Raw genomic sequence first — 20,057 nt, 5'->3', positions numbered from 1 at the left:
ATAGCTGAATAGCTGAGAGCATTTTTCTTTCTAAAAGGAAAAAGACAAAAATAGTGATATTTCCTCTTCTGTGGTTTTGAATGATACTGGGAACCTTTCTCATTTTAGCATATCTTCCAAAGGAATACCCAAAAGGCTGTAGGACAAGGTCTGCATACAAATTAGGGACTTAGTCCTGCAAACTTTTCATTTATCTGAGCTCCAGAATCAGAAATGGGAGGCTCTAAATCAGGTAGCTGTGAAATAAATAAAGAAGTAGCCATTTAAGTTAATCAGGAGCTCGAGTTCTAATGACTGCATTTGTCTTTCATATACCTTTGAAAAAATAGCCATCAGTTGCTATTCATATTTTCTTTGTCACTCAGCTATGCGAATATATAAGATTAAGACATTTTCAGCAGGTAGCTTCAATCATGTGAGAAGTCCCACTGATTTCAGCCAGCAGCTTCCCACTAAGTCAGCAAAGCACTTATGTCTGCGTGTGATTTTAAGAACATGACTGACGTTATTGGCTGTGTCTACACTGCCGGGTAGGTACGTTCTGCAGGACGTCCGACAGGCCCAGCCCTGGGTGCATGCGCTGGCTGCATCCTGGCGCTGTGTAGGGACACGACCCGCATGGAGAGAAATTGGAGAGAAATGGAGAGAAATCCATGCGCCTGTGTTGCGAAAGGACCACAGCGTACTTTGTGAGACTCTGCAGTGGGGATGATTGAGAGGATGACTGGAGGGGCACCTGAGAAGCAGGCTGCATGGCCAAAAGCCCAGTTTCATTCTTAAAGTTACACACACACTCAAATTCTTTGATAACTTGGAGTGGTGCTATATCAGACCCAGCTAGAATGAGGCTATCAAAATTTCTCTAATGAACCTCTTACAGTCTCTCAGTAATGTGACTGTTTACAGGCTAGGCTTATACTGAATAGATTGCAGCATACAGTGTTAGCAGTGAAGATGTACAAATACATCAGTGTAGATGGAGACCACTTAGTATGGTTACATATAATTAAATATTATATTCTGCTATGCTTTGCTTGATTACACTCACTGCTTAACTGAAAAGTTAATGGCATTTTCTTACATTTATGCAATTTTCTTGGAAGTTAAAGCTGGTCTTGTGAATTACAAGAATTTTCAAGTCTTGTGGACTAAGAGCTAAACCCTACTTCTGCCTGCAACATCAAATTTTAGGTGTACAATCATTTAATTTTAACAGAATAACCCCAATAACCAGTGCAGAACTTGGCCAGTTGGAAATCATTACCAAATGTCTCTTCTTTTTGAAGCTGCTCTTTTTAGGCTTTTGCACATGTCCTGGGCTTTGTGCTTACAAGTATCACAGAACTATAATAATAATAAAAAAGAATGGTTAAAAAGTGTTAGACAAGTGCTCTCATGAGAAAGAAATGCTGCTGGGAGCATTTTGTCTTTTCACCACCCAAGTGTATCACATCTGTAATGTTTCATTTTGAGAGACATGCAAGTTGAAGGTAGCATGAAGCAACACAGCATATGGCTCATTTGAATTTTTCTTAAAAAAATCAGAGAAATGTTTTTTAGTTCTTTGAACTTCATAGACTTCTATCTCTGTGATACTTGCTCATAAAGTCCCAGTAAACAATAGATCATTGCAAAATACACCTTGCTTCTGAGTAATTAAACTTATGACAGATCTTGACATTTGATGCAGGTGTTGGAGTAAATGCTATAAGTCTTTGGGTTCCATCACTGTAGCCAGGAAAGGCTTCAGTGATATTCTGTGCTACAGAGTCTAGCTGTTGCTGCTGCTTTCTCTTTGTTCTAATGTTTTATGTCTCTGAAAGGAGCAGGAATTTCCTCTGGAGATTAGGAGGAGGTAACAACCTGAGACAGAAGTACTATTTCATTACAATACAGAGCAGAAAAGGATGAAAAAGATACATAATAGAAGTCTTTTCTTCCCCTCTCCTGGCAATTGCTTCCTCTCAGCAGCTTTGAAGTGAAGTTGGGTTCTTCTCTTTTATCCTGGTCTGTAAGAGCTCAAGCCACAAAGTGACTTATGACTCAAACAACCACTCTGAGTTGCAAAATCCTGTATTCAGATGGCATTGAGATGCTCAGCATTTCTTCTCAGCCCAATCCTGTCTCTCTGTAAGTGTACTGAGTCCTCTGATGCTGAAGTCCCTGCTGGAGGCACATGAAAACTGTGTAACCCCAGGCACCAGCAGACTATCTTAGTACCCCTGCTCATGCTAAAGCTCCTGTGGGATTCCTGAACTAGATGTTCCTGCACTAGTCTAGATCATAGGTCTTGATCTAGTCGGTATCTCAAAGCACATATTGGCTTGGGTCTCACATGAAAAGCAACCAGGATCAAGATTTCTTAAAAGTCTCACATGCTTCCTTTAACCCAGGAGCTTTCTTCATTTGCTAGAAATCTAAGTTTACCCACCCCATCAAATATGTAGAAGGCCATCTTTCAAATACCTACTCTGTTGGCTTTGGAGCAGATGTTCAAACCCAAGATTTCTCCACCCTAGCAATGTGCTTTAATTCTGAGGCAACTGGGTATTCTAGGGTGAAACTGATTCAGCTGCTTCCCATATAACCATCCCATTTTACATTTAGCATTCCTAAGGTGAGAGAAAGTGAGAGTGTCTGTCCGAGAACCAGGTCAGGCTAGGCACATGGATCCAGACTGCTTTGGTGGACTCTTAAGGGTAGACTAGAAATTTCAAAAGGTCTTAGTTGCATTTCTCCATTCTTATGAAACTATCAAACAGAAGCTCTTCTGATCCTATCACACCCAGATGGGTTTTTCCCATTTGCTTTTTTTTTTTTTTTCCTTCTAAATTTGCTTCTGATTATGCAGCTTAGTGGCAAGAAAATACATTAGTGAAAATGAGCGATTTTTCTGCTCTAAGTAACATTTATAAATATACTAGTGATACCTTGTGTAGAACTGCTGACTCTCTTACAAAAGAAGCATTTTGAAAGGGAGGACACATTTTGTCTTGTGTAAGATTCATCAGTGCTCGACAGTAAACCTCTTTAACACTGATAAATATAGTCCTTATCCTCATATTATTAAGATGTTTACATATAAGTACATTCACAAGTCATAATTTTGTTTTGTAACACAGATAATAAATTGCAGCTTATCATTCACTGATCAACTTAGAAGCTAATTTTTCCTGCTGGATTTAAAATTTATAGTAAAATTGGTGAAGAGTGCACTCAGCACATCCTGCTAGCTGAGTCAATTGAAATTGCACCTGTTCTTGGATGCAAGTCAAAACAAATGCAACCCATATACATTGTAAAGAAAAGGGCTTGTATGCACTTTTTCCAATTAACATCTGCCTTTTGGCAAGTCATTAACCTATTTTCTCACAAAGAAACGGCTTCAATTGTATTATGCATCCGAAGCGTGCAAAAGTCGCTGAGGGGACACTCTGACAAAAACATACTGTTCCTGGATCCAGTGTGTACATACATATTCATTAATTGTTTGGGGCAAAGAGTCCACAATTTTGGATTTTTAGAAGGCGTACAAGGTAAACAGGTTACATAAAACTATGTCCTTGGAAATACATTCTGATCCCAGCTACCCTCATTCAGTGGAAAACTCAGCGTGTTTTTGTGATCTGATATGGCAATGAAAATAATTTAGCAACTGTGTAATAAGACCTTTAGGGAGAAAAATTAACTGTTTACCTTAAAAATAGCACAGTATATTTATTTGAATAAAGACAGGATTTTTATTTTTTTTTGTATTTCCTGAATCAAATCTTCCCTCATGCTACAGGGATCTGTTCTGGCAATCCTGAAATGGCTAGGAGAAGCTATTCTACCACAATTTCTCCAAAAGATTAGTTTAATCAGAATTTAAGCCTACAGTTTTTAAGTTTCTTGAGCTAAAGATTACAATAATGAAACAATGCACTATCATCTTACTAGTGCAAAGGCAAGAAGCAACAATCCCCCTAAGATGGGAAGTTGTTAGGTACCTTTACCTCCAGAAATTATTTTTTTCAAAACCATAGGTTGATAAAAGATATGTCAACAGTAGTAACAGTAAGTGATGAAGATTTTTGGAGAATTTAGTGGTGTTCTTTTTAAAAAACAAAACCACAACTCCCTCCCCACCTCCCCGGAATAGTAAAACCATCTACAGTTTGAGTTGTCAGGATGGCCCATATAGCACACTTGATTATTGGCATAAGCTAATGTCTCAATCTGATTTTATCCAGGTATTTGAAAACCTGTATGTTCAGATCAAAAGAAACCGTTAAGTGCCATACAGTCTCATGTTGCAACATTTAGCTATTCATAGTCTGCCTCTAAAATGGAAATGCGAACCGTAACTTATATGTCCAGGTTTTCTATACAAGCACTGTAAGTTAGGAAGCTCTATATGTGCTTTCAAAGAAACTGCATATTGCAATCCAAAGTGAAAAACTGAGAAAAATATCTTTATTGCTTCAGCATTATGCTTTATGTAATGCTAAAGATAAAAATTCCATTAAAATTGACATCTCAACTTTGATGGGAATTACAAGTAGAAGTTAAGAAACATTAATAATTGGCAGCATTTTTCTCAGTTTGGACAGTATGCTTCTGCTTTGTTTATAAATCTCCACGGATGTACACTGAGTTGCTAAGCTAATTCATAACACTTTGAAACTTGAGGAATTTGAAGATCTGTCTGTTTCTCCAGCGACAGTCTTCCTGCGACACTGGTAGGAGACGCTCTTCATTCTGCCAGATTCTCTCTTTCCCTCACAAACATTAGAGATCTACCACATTTTGGAGCATGTATTTCAGTCATTATGGTTTTTTTGAATAGGCAATTGAGCCATTTTTGCTTTTTAATTCAGTAGCTGGCCTGGATGCTGTAAGTGGTCTTTCTTCAGCAGGATCTCTTATTTATAGAGGGATAACTTAGCCTGAGGAAAGCTGGATTGCATCAGGTACATGGTTTAACTTGTTTAGAATGAGTATGGATTTTCAGTATGTCACTGCATTCTGCAATAGACATACCTTTCATAGTAATTTAAAGATCTCTGCAATTATTTTTTCAAATACTCGAAGAGCACAGCTAAGGCTGAACAGCATTAACTTTCATCTGTCTCTAAAAGATAACTCAAATTAGTCAAGTCACCAGTTATTTGCCAGAGTGAAAACTCTACAGTAAAGACTGAGAATATTTGCTTCTGAAGAGTTTAAGCAGCCTCTTCAACTGCTTTTAAAGGAAACTTTCATATTCAGTGGCTCTATTTGAAATTATATGGACCAAAAGAATGAGATAATTAGTCCACGACAAATTTTCTTCACAAAGAATATTGTGCTAGGTGGTAGTTGCATTTTAGGAGAGCAGACACACCTTGAGGAAAATACCTCCGTCCTTTTTTCTAACAACCACCTCTAACTATGCAAATATGTTACATGCCATGCATGTTGAGGATTTCAAAATCAACAGACTACCTGACAGAATGACAAGAACATAACTTCCTTTGGAAATATGCTATTGCACCAGATTCACAGACAACAGTGGAATAAACTGTATTAAGTAATAAATGCTCCAGATAAACATGTACTGAATAGGAAGAAGGATTAATGATAGGAGCTAAGGCAGAAAGGAAAATTTCAGCACAGAGTTTATTAAAAAAATACAGAAGTAAAAAAATATTGCTAAATCTTGTTGACAGATAACCCTGAAAAGCCTCACAAAATAAAAGAATCTGCAGATAATTAAAAGAAACGGAAGAAAATATTAAGAGGAAACAAGAAACAGCATGAGTTTTTAATGGTTACATTTTTTGTTTTCTAATGAAACCAAGAAAGTTCACAGAAGTATTTACAAATGCAAAAAGGAAAGCATATCTGATATAAAAGAGAGTATTTACATAACTATGCATTATATAGCATTATAACCAATTGCATAATCAAAGGTCAGACTGTATACATCGGAATATACAAGAGCATCATTTCACAAAAAGTCTGTGGCTAGGATGTTGCACAGAAATAGTTGCACCCAAAAACTTTTAAGAAGAGGTTATTTCTTCACAATAAACAGTGCTGCTTAAAATGGAATTGAAGGTATGTAGTAATTGTTGGCAAAATTCGGAGTTTACCAGTCAATTGAGGTGATGTCTGAACATCAAAAAGTGATTATTATGAAGAAAATGAAAAGTTATAAAAAAATCTACTCCTCATTGCTTTGGCTCCAACTGCAACAGTATGTGCACGGTGAGATTCTGTGCTTAAGCTGAATTCTATTGACTTTAATGAGGTTCAGTTTAGGAAATGGGCTTTAGCTATGTACAGTCAGTTGCAGGGTTGGATTAAAATGCTCCTCATTTCAATTGTCCTATTTTTCAACACGCAAAATACAAAGCTGCAGAAATGGAAGATGGTTTAGTTTTGACTGGATTTACAAGAGATGTTCTGCAATTGCCATTTAAAAAATAGTATGGAGACATAAAGAAGGAAAGATGTTCTCTATTGAAGAACAATACCTACCATTTTACACCTTTCTAAAAATCATATCTTTATTAAAAACAGAAACAAAATTCATCATACATTGCAAACCGACTCACAAAAGGTCTTTACTGATTTATGGCTTAATTTATACAGTGTTAACTGATTTCTAGGGAGGCCATTCATGGCATGCAAAGTCTGAGCACCTCTGCAAGTCCTTGGAGGAGGAGAATCTTTTGTATTTATGATACAGACTTCATACTATTTTGTGTTTGGTTCTCTCATTCTTCAGAAGGATGAAAGTAAATTTTGCTCTTCCAAATATGAAAAATGAATTTTAATGGATTACATAAAAAATGCAAATACAAGACAATGCACCAGTCTTGAAGCTGAATTCACGGATCCAACTGTTGTTTCAAAGTTTAATTGACTACATTTTTATATTTGGAACTGAAAGTTTTTACACTGAAACATCTTGCAATTGCCACTGAAATATTTAGAAGACGAAGAGCACCTGTTGCCACTTTTTCGTAAAACATTTTATAGTGTGTAAGAGACAGAGAAAACCTATGTCATTTTAGCAATTAGTGGTAATTAGGCCTTATTTAATTTAGGTGCTTGAGTAAAATTGCCTTAGCACAAAGAGCATCATTTTCACAGCCCTTATCTGTGTTGAAAAAGTGCATAGTGATAAGTGCATAGTGCACTTCCATAATAATTACTGTTCATCTAAATTTGCACAGTTTGTTGCTTAGTTGTATTTAAAGATCTTAGGTTGAAATAAGTCCTGTAATTTTCAATGGGAATGATTTTAGAAAGTATTAGTTTTGGCTGGGCTACCTTTTATTAAATATGTAACAAGAATATCTGCTTGCTATCAATGTTTAAAATGTGTTGTGTATTTTTTCTTCACTTTTTATTAAACTGACTTGTCAAAATAAGAAAAAAAAAGGGTTTTTTGCTTATAGCCAAATACAATGAAGCAACATTTATTATTTCCTTGAGAATATATGAAACATATTCATCAGTACAGATCATTTGTGGTTTTTATTCTCCCTGCCTTCCCTGAAGTAACATTTTTTGCTGATTTTCTAAGCATTCTTTCAATTTATCTTCAGTCACAGTGAGCCGTTGTTCCAGGATTGAAATAGTCTGCATGAAGAGGACAGTACCTTCAATTTGTTTTTATACAACTTGTAAGGTATTATGAAAGTATGCAACACAGTAAATAAAAAATAATTGTTTTAACTAAACAAGAAACAAAATTCTAAAATGCCTTTGCCATAGCTATTCCACTATTTACTACTATATTCAGTAATAATGGCTTTGTATCTGTGGAGATTGTTTAAAGGTTTAAAACTATTTTCACAAAATATTTCCCCTAGAAGTGTGTGTGTGTGTGTCTGTGTGTATTATATATATATGTATATATGTATATATAAATTATTCAGAAATACTATGTGAAAGTTGCAACTATATTTCAATAGAAAAACAGTCACTACTGGAGACCCCAAATGATGTCTTCCAACAACCTAAAAGATACTTTCCAGACATCCCAAAAAAATGATGCTAGAAAAAAAATACTATTGAAAAGCATTCTCCAAGAGCTCACCCTCCTTTAAGAAAGATAGGTTTCTGGACACAGGCTGACAGTTTCTTTTTAATTTAATTTACTACACAAATAATTTTCAGTTGTTGGATTTTTACTCCATTCTTACCAAAATTTATTTCTTGAGACAACATATATATTGCAAAAGAATGTAGAAAAAAACTTAGCTGCTCCCTTTTGATTGGTTTAATGTCAATGTATTACAGACCATAGTTGTAACTTAAACATAAATTGGCTAAACCTGGATTACTAAAAAGAAGCACTAAGCATCTACAAAGAAGTGACTCAGAGTTACTGACAGAGCCTAATATTTGCGCTGTTTCACTGACACTTAAAATTATTCCACTGCTTAAATTGTTAAGCCAATACCTCAAGCACTAAGTTTGAAAAAGGATTTAATGGTACATTGCCAATTTACCTTGTTCATCCCCTGCTAAAACATGACCGTTCAAGCTGGAATCTGATAATGTCTAGTCAACAACTGGCCTCTGGTAAATCTACACTAGATCTCGCTATTGAAAAATAGCAACTTTCCCCCCCTCGAGTTAAAAATACACCAGTAACCTTTGTGATTATGTAGCAGGAAGCATTCACTTCAAGGAATGCAATATAATTAATATTGGCTGAACGGAAAAAAACAAAACAGTCACTTGTCTGTCTAACCATTCAAAATAACCCCATAGACTTTAATACTCTGATTTATGAATAGGATTCCTGGGGTTTTTTTGCCCATTGACAACATTATCATTCTCCACAGTGAGTGTTATCTGTTATTGCATACTTACTAGAGTTAAAACATCCAGCTGCTCCACTATGTGCTCCAAAGCATTACCCAGGGATGGAGAGATGCCTCTTTGCTTCTCCACATTATGCATAGTTGATTTGCTCTCATTCTCTGACTTCCTTTTGGGACTTGTAGCCAAGCCTGAAGCAGGGGGATACTGAGAATCTTCACCGCTGACATCATCCTTGAATGCAAAAACACCATTTGAAAATCCAGTTCCCCTTGTCTTCATTTAATCGGAACCATGCAGGAAGATAGGCAGAAAAATCTGTTTTTTTAATGTTGTAAAAATCTATTTACACATATATAAACACACACAACTGCCTTCAGATTTGCTTCTTGTACCAGGTTCAATTCATAACACTTCAATTCATTCTGACCTAGGAGAGAATTTAAGCTGTAACGGATGAGGCAATAAACATTTATGGTGTACTGAGAAATCTCAGCAGTCTTTACAAACGATTTCAACATGAATATGTTTCAGGTACATATGATTGAAGACCTAAATGCTTTACTGCTAGACTTAAATTAAAGCTTGAATAAATACTATACCAAACTGGAATTTTCTTCAAAAAGATAGCTCTAGTTTATAAAGGAGTTCATTCACAGCAGTCATATGGATCACATCTTTCAAATCACAGTAGATGATCACAGGGGTTCCTTCCAACATAATAATATGAATTTTTTATTTAGTATGAAGTGATAAAAGATATCTGTTGTCTTCTTTGATAATAAAAAGCATTAAATAGTTTTTAGTTATTTATTCAGTTACATTTCTTTTGAGAAGCTGATTCCTTCAGAGAACAGGAAGAGGAAACTACTGAAAAGACCCACACAATGCAAATTTAAGAGAAAAATAACTTGGATGTATATGAACACTGCTTCAGGGTAAGTTAAAGAGCATGATCTTTCCAATCACTTCTGTTTTTATTTGTGCCTCCAAGTTCTTAATGGCACTTTTGAGTCAGTAAAGGTTAAATCATCACTAATTCACTAGATGGCCCTTCATAACTTTACCTGACTTAATAATGGCTTGTTGAGATTTCTTTGAAAACTTCTTATAGCTTAAGACAGTATAAAAATAAATTAAAATTAAAATAATCTGAGGCAATCATATTTTATTATCTCTAATTATATTTGTAATATCCATAACCACTGTACAATAAACCTTTTCAGCAGTTACAGCTCAACTGTCTCTCTGAAATTTCTCAACAGCTGATGAAAGTATCCATTAACTACAGAAAGAGGAAATTTTACAGTCTTATCTAATGTATATATAATACACAATATTTATCAAGTACCCAAAACATTTATGTTGCAAAGCTGAATAGATTTTCAAATGAAAGTTCTTGAAATCATTGTAAGCTATTAAAAAAAATCCTGCTAAATCTCTGAAATAATCTTGTAGAACTTAAATTGCTAGGTAGAATTAGTGGCAAACTTTTGTAAGATTGCCTATGGATGTTGATGTGTCACCAGTACCAGGGGGTTTTAGAAACAATTTAGACAACTCTCTGTCAGGAATGATTTATATATAGTTGACCCTGCCTTTGAACCAGGTAGTATCAGATAGTGATAGGTGAAATACTATGGTAGCATCATGATTTTAAATATATGTAATACTAAATCATACCAATATTATCAGGATCTGATACTGCTGCAGTATCCACAGTACTATTCTTGTATCTTGTTCAGTGCCATCCTGCACAGTTCTGGCCAACCACATACTCTGTTCTCTGAACTTACTGTGTTGATTCTTCAAAATCTTTTCTTTCCTAGTGCTGGGGTAGTGCTACATGCATTTTCTTCATTCTGCACCAATGGGAGAGGACTGAGCAAGAGGCAAGTTGTGTCCACCATCTACCAGGCAGAGTTTTTCTTTTTCCTAGCAAAGCACAAGAGCAAAGCAAAAGTACCAGACACAGAGTCAATGGAAGACTGTGGGTCTAGAGAGGGGAATGGCTGAACGCAGAGCTTATGCTGGTATAAGAGGGTTCTGTATCTTAGGAAGATGAGGGTGAAGAAGAAGGTCTTACCACTCTCTCTGATATGTTGGGTTAAAGGCTCCATTGTGGGGTTAAGTTCTGCAGGGACAGGTTTCAGCCCTGAAGTGAGACCCATCAAGTGCAGAGCATGGGGTCTGTAGCAATAGTGGCAGATATCCATCCATACATTTCAGACCTTAACTCATAACTCTACAAAACCGTATGGAACCCTTCTGAAGGTTTGATAATACCATGGTATCTGGTAATATGTAACTTGCATTGATTTCATTATTATAACAGCATCAGGTGGGTGGACTAGAAGGTGTCTCCAGTTTCCTTCCAGACCTCTTTTCTGTGCCTGTGACTGATTTACACAAATAAAGTAAGCATGTCAATACTGAAGGTCTGATCCAACTCATACTGAAATCCACCAGTGATTTGTATAAATGTTGGAGCGTGTCAAAAACAAAGTGTGTTAGACATCAAACTACAGATTTCATCTAAGGTTAAGCACCCAGGGCTTATAGAACATCCCAATGATTAAAATATTTCTTTAGGACTACAGATAATTGGTCTTCTCAGTCTAAGGTTATTTAAACTCATGGCTCATGGTGCAGTGCCTTGTCAGCTAGTCTGTTACCTATTAAGGGTGAGAAACTGCGGAAGAAAGGGTCCTCTCTCCAGCCATGCTGTTAGAATTTGATCCCTGGTCAACAGAAAGTAGCTCTCGTTCAATGGTTAGGATACTCTATCAGGAGCAGGAGAGTTCTGTTCCCATGAGCAGCTCTATATTTTATTTTAAATAATTAGTGGATAAAATTAATAAAAAGTCCTTAGGAGCAAGGATTGGAACCCAAAACTTCTCCACTCCTAGCTAGCAAGTCTAATTACTAGGCTTCCTCTTTCTTGCTGGTACCATGAATTTCAAGTTCTTTTCAATATGAAAAGCTTGTGATGCCAAGTCCAATTTATTCCAAAGAATTATACATTTTGAAAGAGTTGCTTGTTAGCACAAAATAAAATAGAATATAAACCATTTGATTTTTGGACAAGGTAGACAGGAAAGAAATATGAATTTCCCATTTAATTGTACTTTGCTTTAGCTCCTTGCTTTAGAATGTTAAGAGTCCTCAAGAGAACATGCTTTGAATATCTCAGATTCTGGCTCACAATGTATCCCCATATATTTTTAGATGCACGAAGTATACAGGAGTATTGTAGCTTAAGACTGTTAAAATCTTCCCTTTGCAGACTTAGGTATGTGAGATACATTTCATTCATATCATAGAAGAGCTCAGACTCACCGACTTACCAAGTTATATCTGAGGTCTTTGGAAAACAGAATTAATGAAGCTTTTTGGCCTGCTTACTAACTCATGAGATGGAGATAGTTCCAAATGCTGGTTAACATGGAAAAGATTAAACTTGCTTCGGAATTAAAATGTTAAAGAAAAAGCGTGGCCATACATTTAAAAGACTCCTGTCTTACAACCTATTCATACTACAAAGAACAACATCCTCATATTTAACTACAACAGGAAAGTCTGTTAGAATAGGACTTTTTAGTGATTTCTACAGAAAGAGAGTGAGATTACAGGAACCTTGCTTTTATTTTTAAGTTTTCACTGCTTGCCTAGTAGCTTCCAAATCTCAACCACTATTAGCTAAATTTGACAGAGGTAGTGGGATCACTGATTAAGTTGCAGCAAACGTCAGGAAAATTGGAGGCAGGGTAGATGAGACACACATGTTGAGTGAAAGGCAGGTAGAGCACTATATATTCTGTGTGGCAGCAGTCAAGCGGTCCAGTGCCATCACATGCCTTATGAAATGCAGGCAGTTGATGAGTTAAAACATCACTGAAAAATCACCAGCTGGGACAGGAACAATTTGTTTGTATTGTGATTTCCTAATGAAGCAAAGCTTATGCAATCATTCTTTGTGCACACCCACGTGTCCTCTTAAAATTTTGGCACCTGTTGCTGATTTTCATCAAATCTGATGGAGAAGTACGGGTCTCAGAAGCAATTAAGTTCCTTAAAGCTTCAGGAAAACATATGCAGAGATCCTAGAAGTAAATGTTGCTGTACAAGTTCACACCTTAGTAGCTCACAGGGGAATAAAGTTGTGAACTCCAGAAGTGCAAGAAAGACTGATGGGAGCCCACATCTTCTCAGACACGAGTACCAATAAAATCATAAGAAAGAAAACTAGCTTAGTTTGTCTAGTGTTCACAGAGCTACTTGAACTGATATTTTGAGAAGTAAAATCTTCTTGCTGTTTGAACAATACAATTAATTAGACAATACAGCCAAACCAGACGTAACTGCATTTAAACTTCAATTAATATTCTTTGACTTTCTTTAAGGCTTATTGCTAAGCAAATTCAGTGTTCTTGGGATAATCTATTATTTCTCAAGTACTTAAAAATAACCAAAGATAGACTTAACACTCAATGGTGTTCATCTTCAAATTATAGATGGATAATTAAGAGTTAAAATAAGAGTTAAAATTAAACTAATGGATATTTTTAGGACCAGAAGAGGAAAACAATCTGACATTATTAGACATCGACAAGTTTTTCTAAAAACAGTTCTACTTTGAAGTAGATGTTTCTCAGTTTCTTTTCCAACAAGCCAGCTGTATACAGACTGAAAATAAAGCAGAGATTTCAGTTTAAACTCCCACAAACTGATTACAAATTTTGCTATTAAAGCCAAACTAAATGGATCCTTCCAACCCAAGTAGAAAGGCTGTCAAATTGGGTAAACAGAACAAATAATAAGCTACTAAAAATCTCCCCAAGCATCTTTTCATATAGTAAAACTGTAGAATGATCCAAAATCCAATGTATCAGAAAAACAGGCTGTGAAAAATGCTTTGTAGCTCAGTAAATTGACACCAACATTGCCAATTCAGCGTATTAGAAAAGTGTCCTTGTAATTTGGTGGGTTAAGCAGGAAATTGTGATTCTTCTGGTATGTACTCGAAGGTATAAAGCGATGATGCAATACAGGAGGTCTTACATAAAAAAGGCAGAGACCTCAATATTAGTCAAACCTGAAAGGATCAAATATAGATAAGAAAATAATTGAACTTTCAACATTAATAAGAGATAAATGACATGAGACAGTTTCCAACTTATTTAAGTTGTGCCCATACGATTATAAATTTAGGTACTAGAAGTTTTTTAAATATAAACCTGATACCTCATAAATATAAGTACATACTTAATGTCTGATAGCATTTATAATCTCTACAAATATCCAGAATGTGATAAAAGTGACAGTCTTCACCAGCTCAGTGAAAGGGCCATAACTGCTGAAATCTAATGCAACATTCATATGGCAAAAACTTGTTATAAAGGATTGACACTAGTCTAAATAGACTTCCTTTACTTTTGGATACCTATCAGTTTATGCCCATCACTGTTATTCAACATAAAATACTGTTTTATAATACTGTTTTTTAAAGGAACTCTTTCTACCTAATGGCCTCTTTTACCTAAATCATTTAATGAATTAAGTGTTCCCTTTCCTTCAAACTAGCCCCTTTCTAAAGTAATCTAAATATTACCAATTCATAAACAATATTCTATTTATTGCCAGCAATGTAGTAAAAAAGCCTCATAGTTCAAAAAACAAACTCTCTGTAAGACTTCAGAGCTATAGCTTATTTTGAGAGAATAAATTTGAATATGGCAATCAATTTTAAATTGTTACTTCTGAGCAAAGCTAAAAAGAAAATTAAAATGTGTACAGTGTTTCCATTCACAGAACGTTAGTAATAAAATAGACTCACATTTGGGCAACTTCATGTCAGTTACAAATAAGGAGGAAAAGGAACAGATTTAATTAATCAATAGGAAGTTATTACCATGACATTACCAAGCGGATATTCAGTAGAAAATTAAATTTAGCCCATAAATGATGTCATAAACAGAAAAACATAATTGCTCAGCTTTGTTTTCTGTCAAGCAAAATAGCCAAAACCCTGTGGGCGGTACTTAATGAATTTGTGAAAAATGCTTACACATAACCTCCTCACCCCTGCATATTCCCCAGTGTTTTCCCATGAAACTTTCACAGATCAGACAGGAAAAAAAACCCACTGAACCCCAGTATCCTTTCATCCCATGATGTATAAGGATAGAAACTGAGTAAAATGTATCCATATATAAAGATGCCTGAACACAGTTTTATTTATAGAGATTCCCCAAAGTAAAAAATATGAAAAAATCCAAGTCTATGTCACTCAACTGAAAATCATTAGTCTTCAAACTTCTAAGAGCTTTGAATTCAGAAAATATATACAACAGCTTCCAAATGAATACCCTAATGATCTTATAACTAAGATGGGCTTAAATGAAAAAGTGACATTGGTAAGCTTCCTAATGAATCACAAAAATTGGCATGGCCTGCTTTTTAAAAATAATCCCTTAAATTTTGAACACATGGTACATTTGACTACTAATACTAAAACATTGCTGATACTGTGATTAAAACAACTACAAACAATTAGTCATAAGTAGGGCATTAAGCTCAAACAGACCGAAGCACAAAGGCATAACAGTGTAGACTTCCATCTACCAAATCTTAATTTCCTTTTTTTTTTTTTCTTTTAAAAGGGAAAAGTTTTTCAGGAGAAGTAACAATATTATCATTATTTTTGCTTTTTCCTCCATCTTGTGAATCTACCCTCAAACTAAAATGGTTCATTGTGGATAAGCTATGTTGAACCATCCGGGGGTTCAGGGATATTTTTTTTCTGTTTTTTTTTTCTTTCCCTAGGCCAATTACTTGCAGATAGCTTCTACTGCTTTGAAATTATTATTTTTTTCAGTGAATAAGTGATCCACTTAAAATACAGCTCTCTGATCTATTAGACTAATTTTAAGTATGCTAAATCACAATCTATTTTATCATTTTCTACTGTAGAAAACTTTCCTTTAGTTTCAGCTGATGACAGCACTCTTCACTTCTTCTCTTTCTCCTGCACTCAAACAAATCAATGTTATGCATGGCAAAAAACTGCCTTGTGCCAAGTGACAGTTTTCTGCATCTTGTTACCTGATGAGGTACTCCGTGCATATTTAATTTGTAAAATTTTATATAAGTTTTGCATTTGAGCAGTAAAATATGGATAAACTATGTAGCATATATAAAAAAAAGTTCTACCAGGCATGTCTAGTTTTAGCAGAACTTTTTGAGAACAGCAGAGAATGCAGAATTTCACATTTGATTCAAAGTCTTGCACGGCTTCTTAGTCATCTTAAACTTCTCTAGTTCTTAAAAGAATCTCCAAGTTAAAAACAAAACATTTGAATCGAAAGCACTATATGTAGTACATTATTCAATCTGTCAAGGAAATATCTGGTTTCCTTCTCTCCAGCACAGGTATCATCACTGAAAGTAGTACATATTTTAGTTTAGAACCTAACCATGAGTGGAGGTACCAGGATACAAATTTCCAGACAACAAACTGAGCAATTCTTTCCCTTAGCAAAACAGACATTTTCACCTAAAAGAGCATACCACTTTCTTGGTCTTGCAAACAAGAAATTCAGCCTGATGCTAGCAAGGTTTATAGAGGTCATGAGGTCAGTAGAGTACAACAAAAAAGGTTGCTAAATTGTGTTTAAAAATATCAATACAAAATTAACTGAAGTCCTGATGCTACAGCTGTGCTCTAATTAATCAATTTTATGTATTTTCTACCAAGACTACAGCTATATTAAATTTACCATTAGTGGGATGGCATAAAATAGTAAACTCTTCTATTAACAGGAATATCTGGAGATATTCTGAAGAGACTGTTTTACGTAAGGAAATCATACAGTACTTTACAAGTGTTCTTTCAAATATATATTGAGTAACTGGCTGTGTTGTTTTGCTATATTGTTATTTTTTCCAGAAGTTTTATCTGTGATTGCTACTTATGGTCTGAGAAAACACTGAAAAATAGTGCACATCTAATGCACTGGGTATTATGCAATTCCACACGTGCAGAAGCGAGTACACAATAAAATTTTGCTCCATTTTGCATGCATGTTAAAGAGACACAGAAAAATGAAAATAATCTCAGTTTTCTGTAAGGTACCTAAAAATTAATTAAAATCCTCCAGCAAAAAACTCTTAGAAGTCCACAAACATTTGAGTATGTCAACTTGATAATAAATAACCTGTTTCTATAAGGTTTTTCTAAACTCTTAGTTTATCAGTAATATATAAGCTTTATTTAAAAACAGAAAAAGTTATTTTTCTGACTTTGCTCATTTTCTGCAATTGATGTTAATTTGTTTATAGCTAACATCAATAGTTCCCTGTACTGTCACAGTCTGATCCTGTAGAGGGATCCACAAAAATGAATAGCTATGCTCTGTTTCCACTGGATTTGTGTATATTTACCTGGTATATTGGCATAATCAGTGTCTGAATTAGCATCTTCTGTGGTTTAATGCCATTTTCTTAAGGGCGTATCTTGCTTTTTTAACTCAGTTTGGATAAAGTTAACCCTTGTAATGAAATACAGTCCCCAAACACAGTAGATACGCAGTTTGTAAATGAAAAAAAAGAACACAACCCCTCAAACATATTCTAAGTAAACCACCAGGTTTTAAGCTTTTAGAGAAAACTGAACATTTTCTCCTCGTAAAGCAAGCAATACTATTGAAAAGAGAAAGAACAAAAAAATGAACACCCTGCACAAACTAACTTATCCCAGAGACAGAAATCATTAAAGGCTCAATTTCCAAAGGTGAGAAATTCCCTGCCAGGAAGTCAATTCTAAATATAACAGATCAGGAAGACCACATTCAAATACTTTCATAAATTATAAAAATACTTACGCACACCACAGACACTAAAAATAACAATATGTGCCCTATGGCACAAAGGTAAAGGATCTTCAATATATCTGGAAATAGCTTCAGCAGGAAACTCTTTAAAACTGAGAAGGACAGATAATATGAAACCACAGAAACATTCCCACTATTCATAATCACAAAATAAAATAGCCAATTTTAATTTAAGCAAATTACTCTGGACTGCATGCGTGCACACATACAAGGGAACATCTTATAGCTAAAATTAATCCTGAAGTTTCAAGTGATGACTTGTTTTAACCCATATAGAGTTCTATTAAAAATTATATTAAATACTCTGCTTAGAGAACTTGTTATCCACACTAGGGCAGAGAAAGGTTGAAAAAGGGCAGGAGAAATATTTGTACCACAAACTGGCAACATAATGAAATAGATACTGGAGATGCAGTAATGAAATCAGCTGAATAGCCCTATATGGCCGGAGCTTCCTTTCTAATACTATAAATAGCATAGTCTGCTATGCTGGACATTACAAATCCAAAACGAATCTAAAGAAAAAATTGGACTCTTTCACATAGCATCATGCTAGAAAGGCTGTGGGCAAACTCTCTATCTGCAGAGTAGAAGATCACAGAGGGCATCAAATAGATGGACAGAAGGGGCCAGGGTCACCTTAGACCTTACAGTGAGGTAGAAGAGAGGGCCATGGAGTCAAGCTTAGGGTATCTGAAGTAGGAAGCAATGTTGTAGACTGTGGAGGGGAGGAAAAGAAGAGGGGGAATGAGCTAGACAATACCTTTCATCATCCTGTGCTCGTGTAAGAAGGAAACAGAGCTATAAAAAACTACCGTTTTGCCCTGGCACACACACAGAGGAAAGAAAGCCTGAGAGTTAGGGAAGTATGTGAGTGAGAGCACAAAATACTCATCTGGAGCATTTCTACTCAGAAAAAGGAGGGCGGTGCTTCTAGATTGCCTACTCATGACTTCTTTCTGTCTTCTTCCCCCCACTTAAGAAACTAATTGAAAGTCTCTCCTTTAGACCATTAGCTAGCTATAAATCTAACTGTACTTTACAAAGAAACAATACCTGGTAACAGTATGATTTATTGTGCAAAGTCATAAAAAATAAAAGTGCTACCACTTCATTTATCTTCTTAAAATAGCTGGCAAAGTCACCTATTATATTCATTGGTATTGTTCAAAAAGAACTTACAGTAAAAAAAGACTGTTCAACAAACCTAAACGAAGGAATTTCTCCACTTGAAGGAATATTTACTTCCAGGAACACCAAATCAAAACCATTTTTCTCAAGTTCAAATTTTCAAACTGAATCATATACAATATATCACAATATATACTTATATAATGTCTCTTATGTTTAATCTTTAGGGCAAAACCATTCTTAATCAAGTTATACTGTATTTAAATAAGACAAGCTAAAGGAACACACATCTATCTTAAACTGTGCGTCTTGGTAAGAACAAACAAAAAAATTATTGAAAGGAAAAACCTGAAAGATTCTGCCAGGACAAAGAGAAGGAAAAGGACTGAAGGACAGAAGCAACCTCCTCCTAAACCTTGCAGAAAGCTGAGCATAACTGCAGTTTCTGTGCTCCAGAGTCAGCAGGCAAGGGGTTTGATGCTTCCCAAGAAGGGGTGGGAGGCTGCTGTGCAGAAGAAGAGCACAGAGCTGTCTTTAGGGCAGAGCCTCTCTTGCTATGTAGACACGTGCTATATTAGCAGAGCCCCCTAGTGCAAAAGCACATAATGATATTGAATCTTTTTTGCCATATATTTTTGCTTTTTGGTATGTACATATACATATATATACATATATATAAAGTATATATATGTGTAGATACACACACAGAGCCTTCTTTCAAGGTTATATGTGAAACCAATAGAAGCTCCTTCCTGTCGGTATAGCTGCATCCATATCAACAGCTTTTGCCAGCATAAGGATGTCAGTGATACAGTGTGAATTTTTTTTGTGGTACTTCATACCAGCATAACTCATGCCAACAAAACTTTATTGCATAGACAAACCTAAGCTGCATCCCATTAGTGGGTGCTAGGAGGTGCAGAGCATTCATGCAGAAAGACTTCACTGGGAAGACTCCTTTTGTATGAGATCTGTCAGCTTTGACTTTACTTCCCTTCAAAGCAGGGGTAACAGGAGGGTATTCCAATTAACCAGGTGGCTATCTACAATACCATTGGGTTTTCACTCCCACTTCCATGGAGCAAACAATGTTCTCCAATTCAAATTATTTACAAGAAAATGTCAGTAAAAAGCATTAGAAACTAAGTTAACAATCCAGGACATGAGAGCCCAAAGAGAAATCCAACCGTACCAGCATGACTGCTGGTAGACTTTGCCAGAGAGGCAGAT

At 35.5% G+C, this 20,057-nt stretch overlaps 1 protein-coding gene across 3 annotated transcripts in view; it reads right to left on the bottom strand.

The window, feature by feature from the left end:
- POC1B (POC1 centriolar protein B) overlaps nt 1-20,057 on the bottom strand; it is a 77,639-nt gene that overhangs the window by 12,530 nt on the left and 45,052 nt on the right. For 2 of the 3 annotated variants that reach the window (XR_010886589.1, XR_010886588.1), the window contains exon 11: nt 8,857-9,039. Coding sequence is in view for 1 of the 3 variants with exons in the window: in XM_067312787.1 (XP_067168888.1) it covers nt 7,510-7,614; nt 8,857-9,039 (288 nt within the window). In the remaining 2 variants the exon portion in view is untranslated. Of the gene's footprint in view, nt 1-5,593; nt 7,615-8,856; nt 9,040-20,057 lie in introns of those variants that run through there. The other variant, XM_067312787.1, reaches the window with a different exon arrangement.

This window comes from Apteryx mantelli, chromosome 1 (assembly GCF_036417845.1).
Source record: "Apteryx mantelli isolate bAptMan1 chromosome 1, bAptMan1.hap1, whole genome shotgun sequence".
Taxonomy (NCBI): Eukaryota; Metazoa; Chordata; class Aves; order Apterygiformes; family Apterygidae; genus Apteryx; species Apteryx mantelli.
Note: the sequence above shows the minus strand (reverse complement) of the source record. Positions and strands in the feature narration are given on the sequence as shown.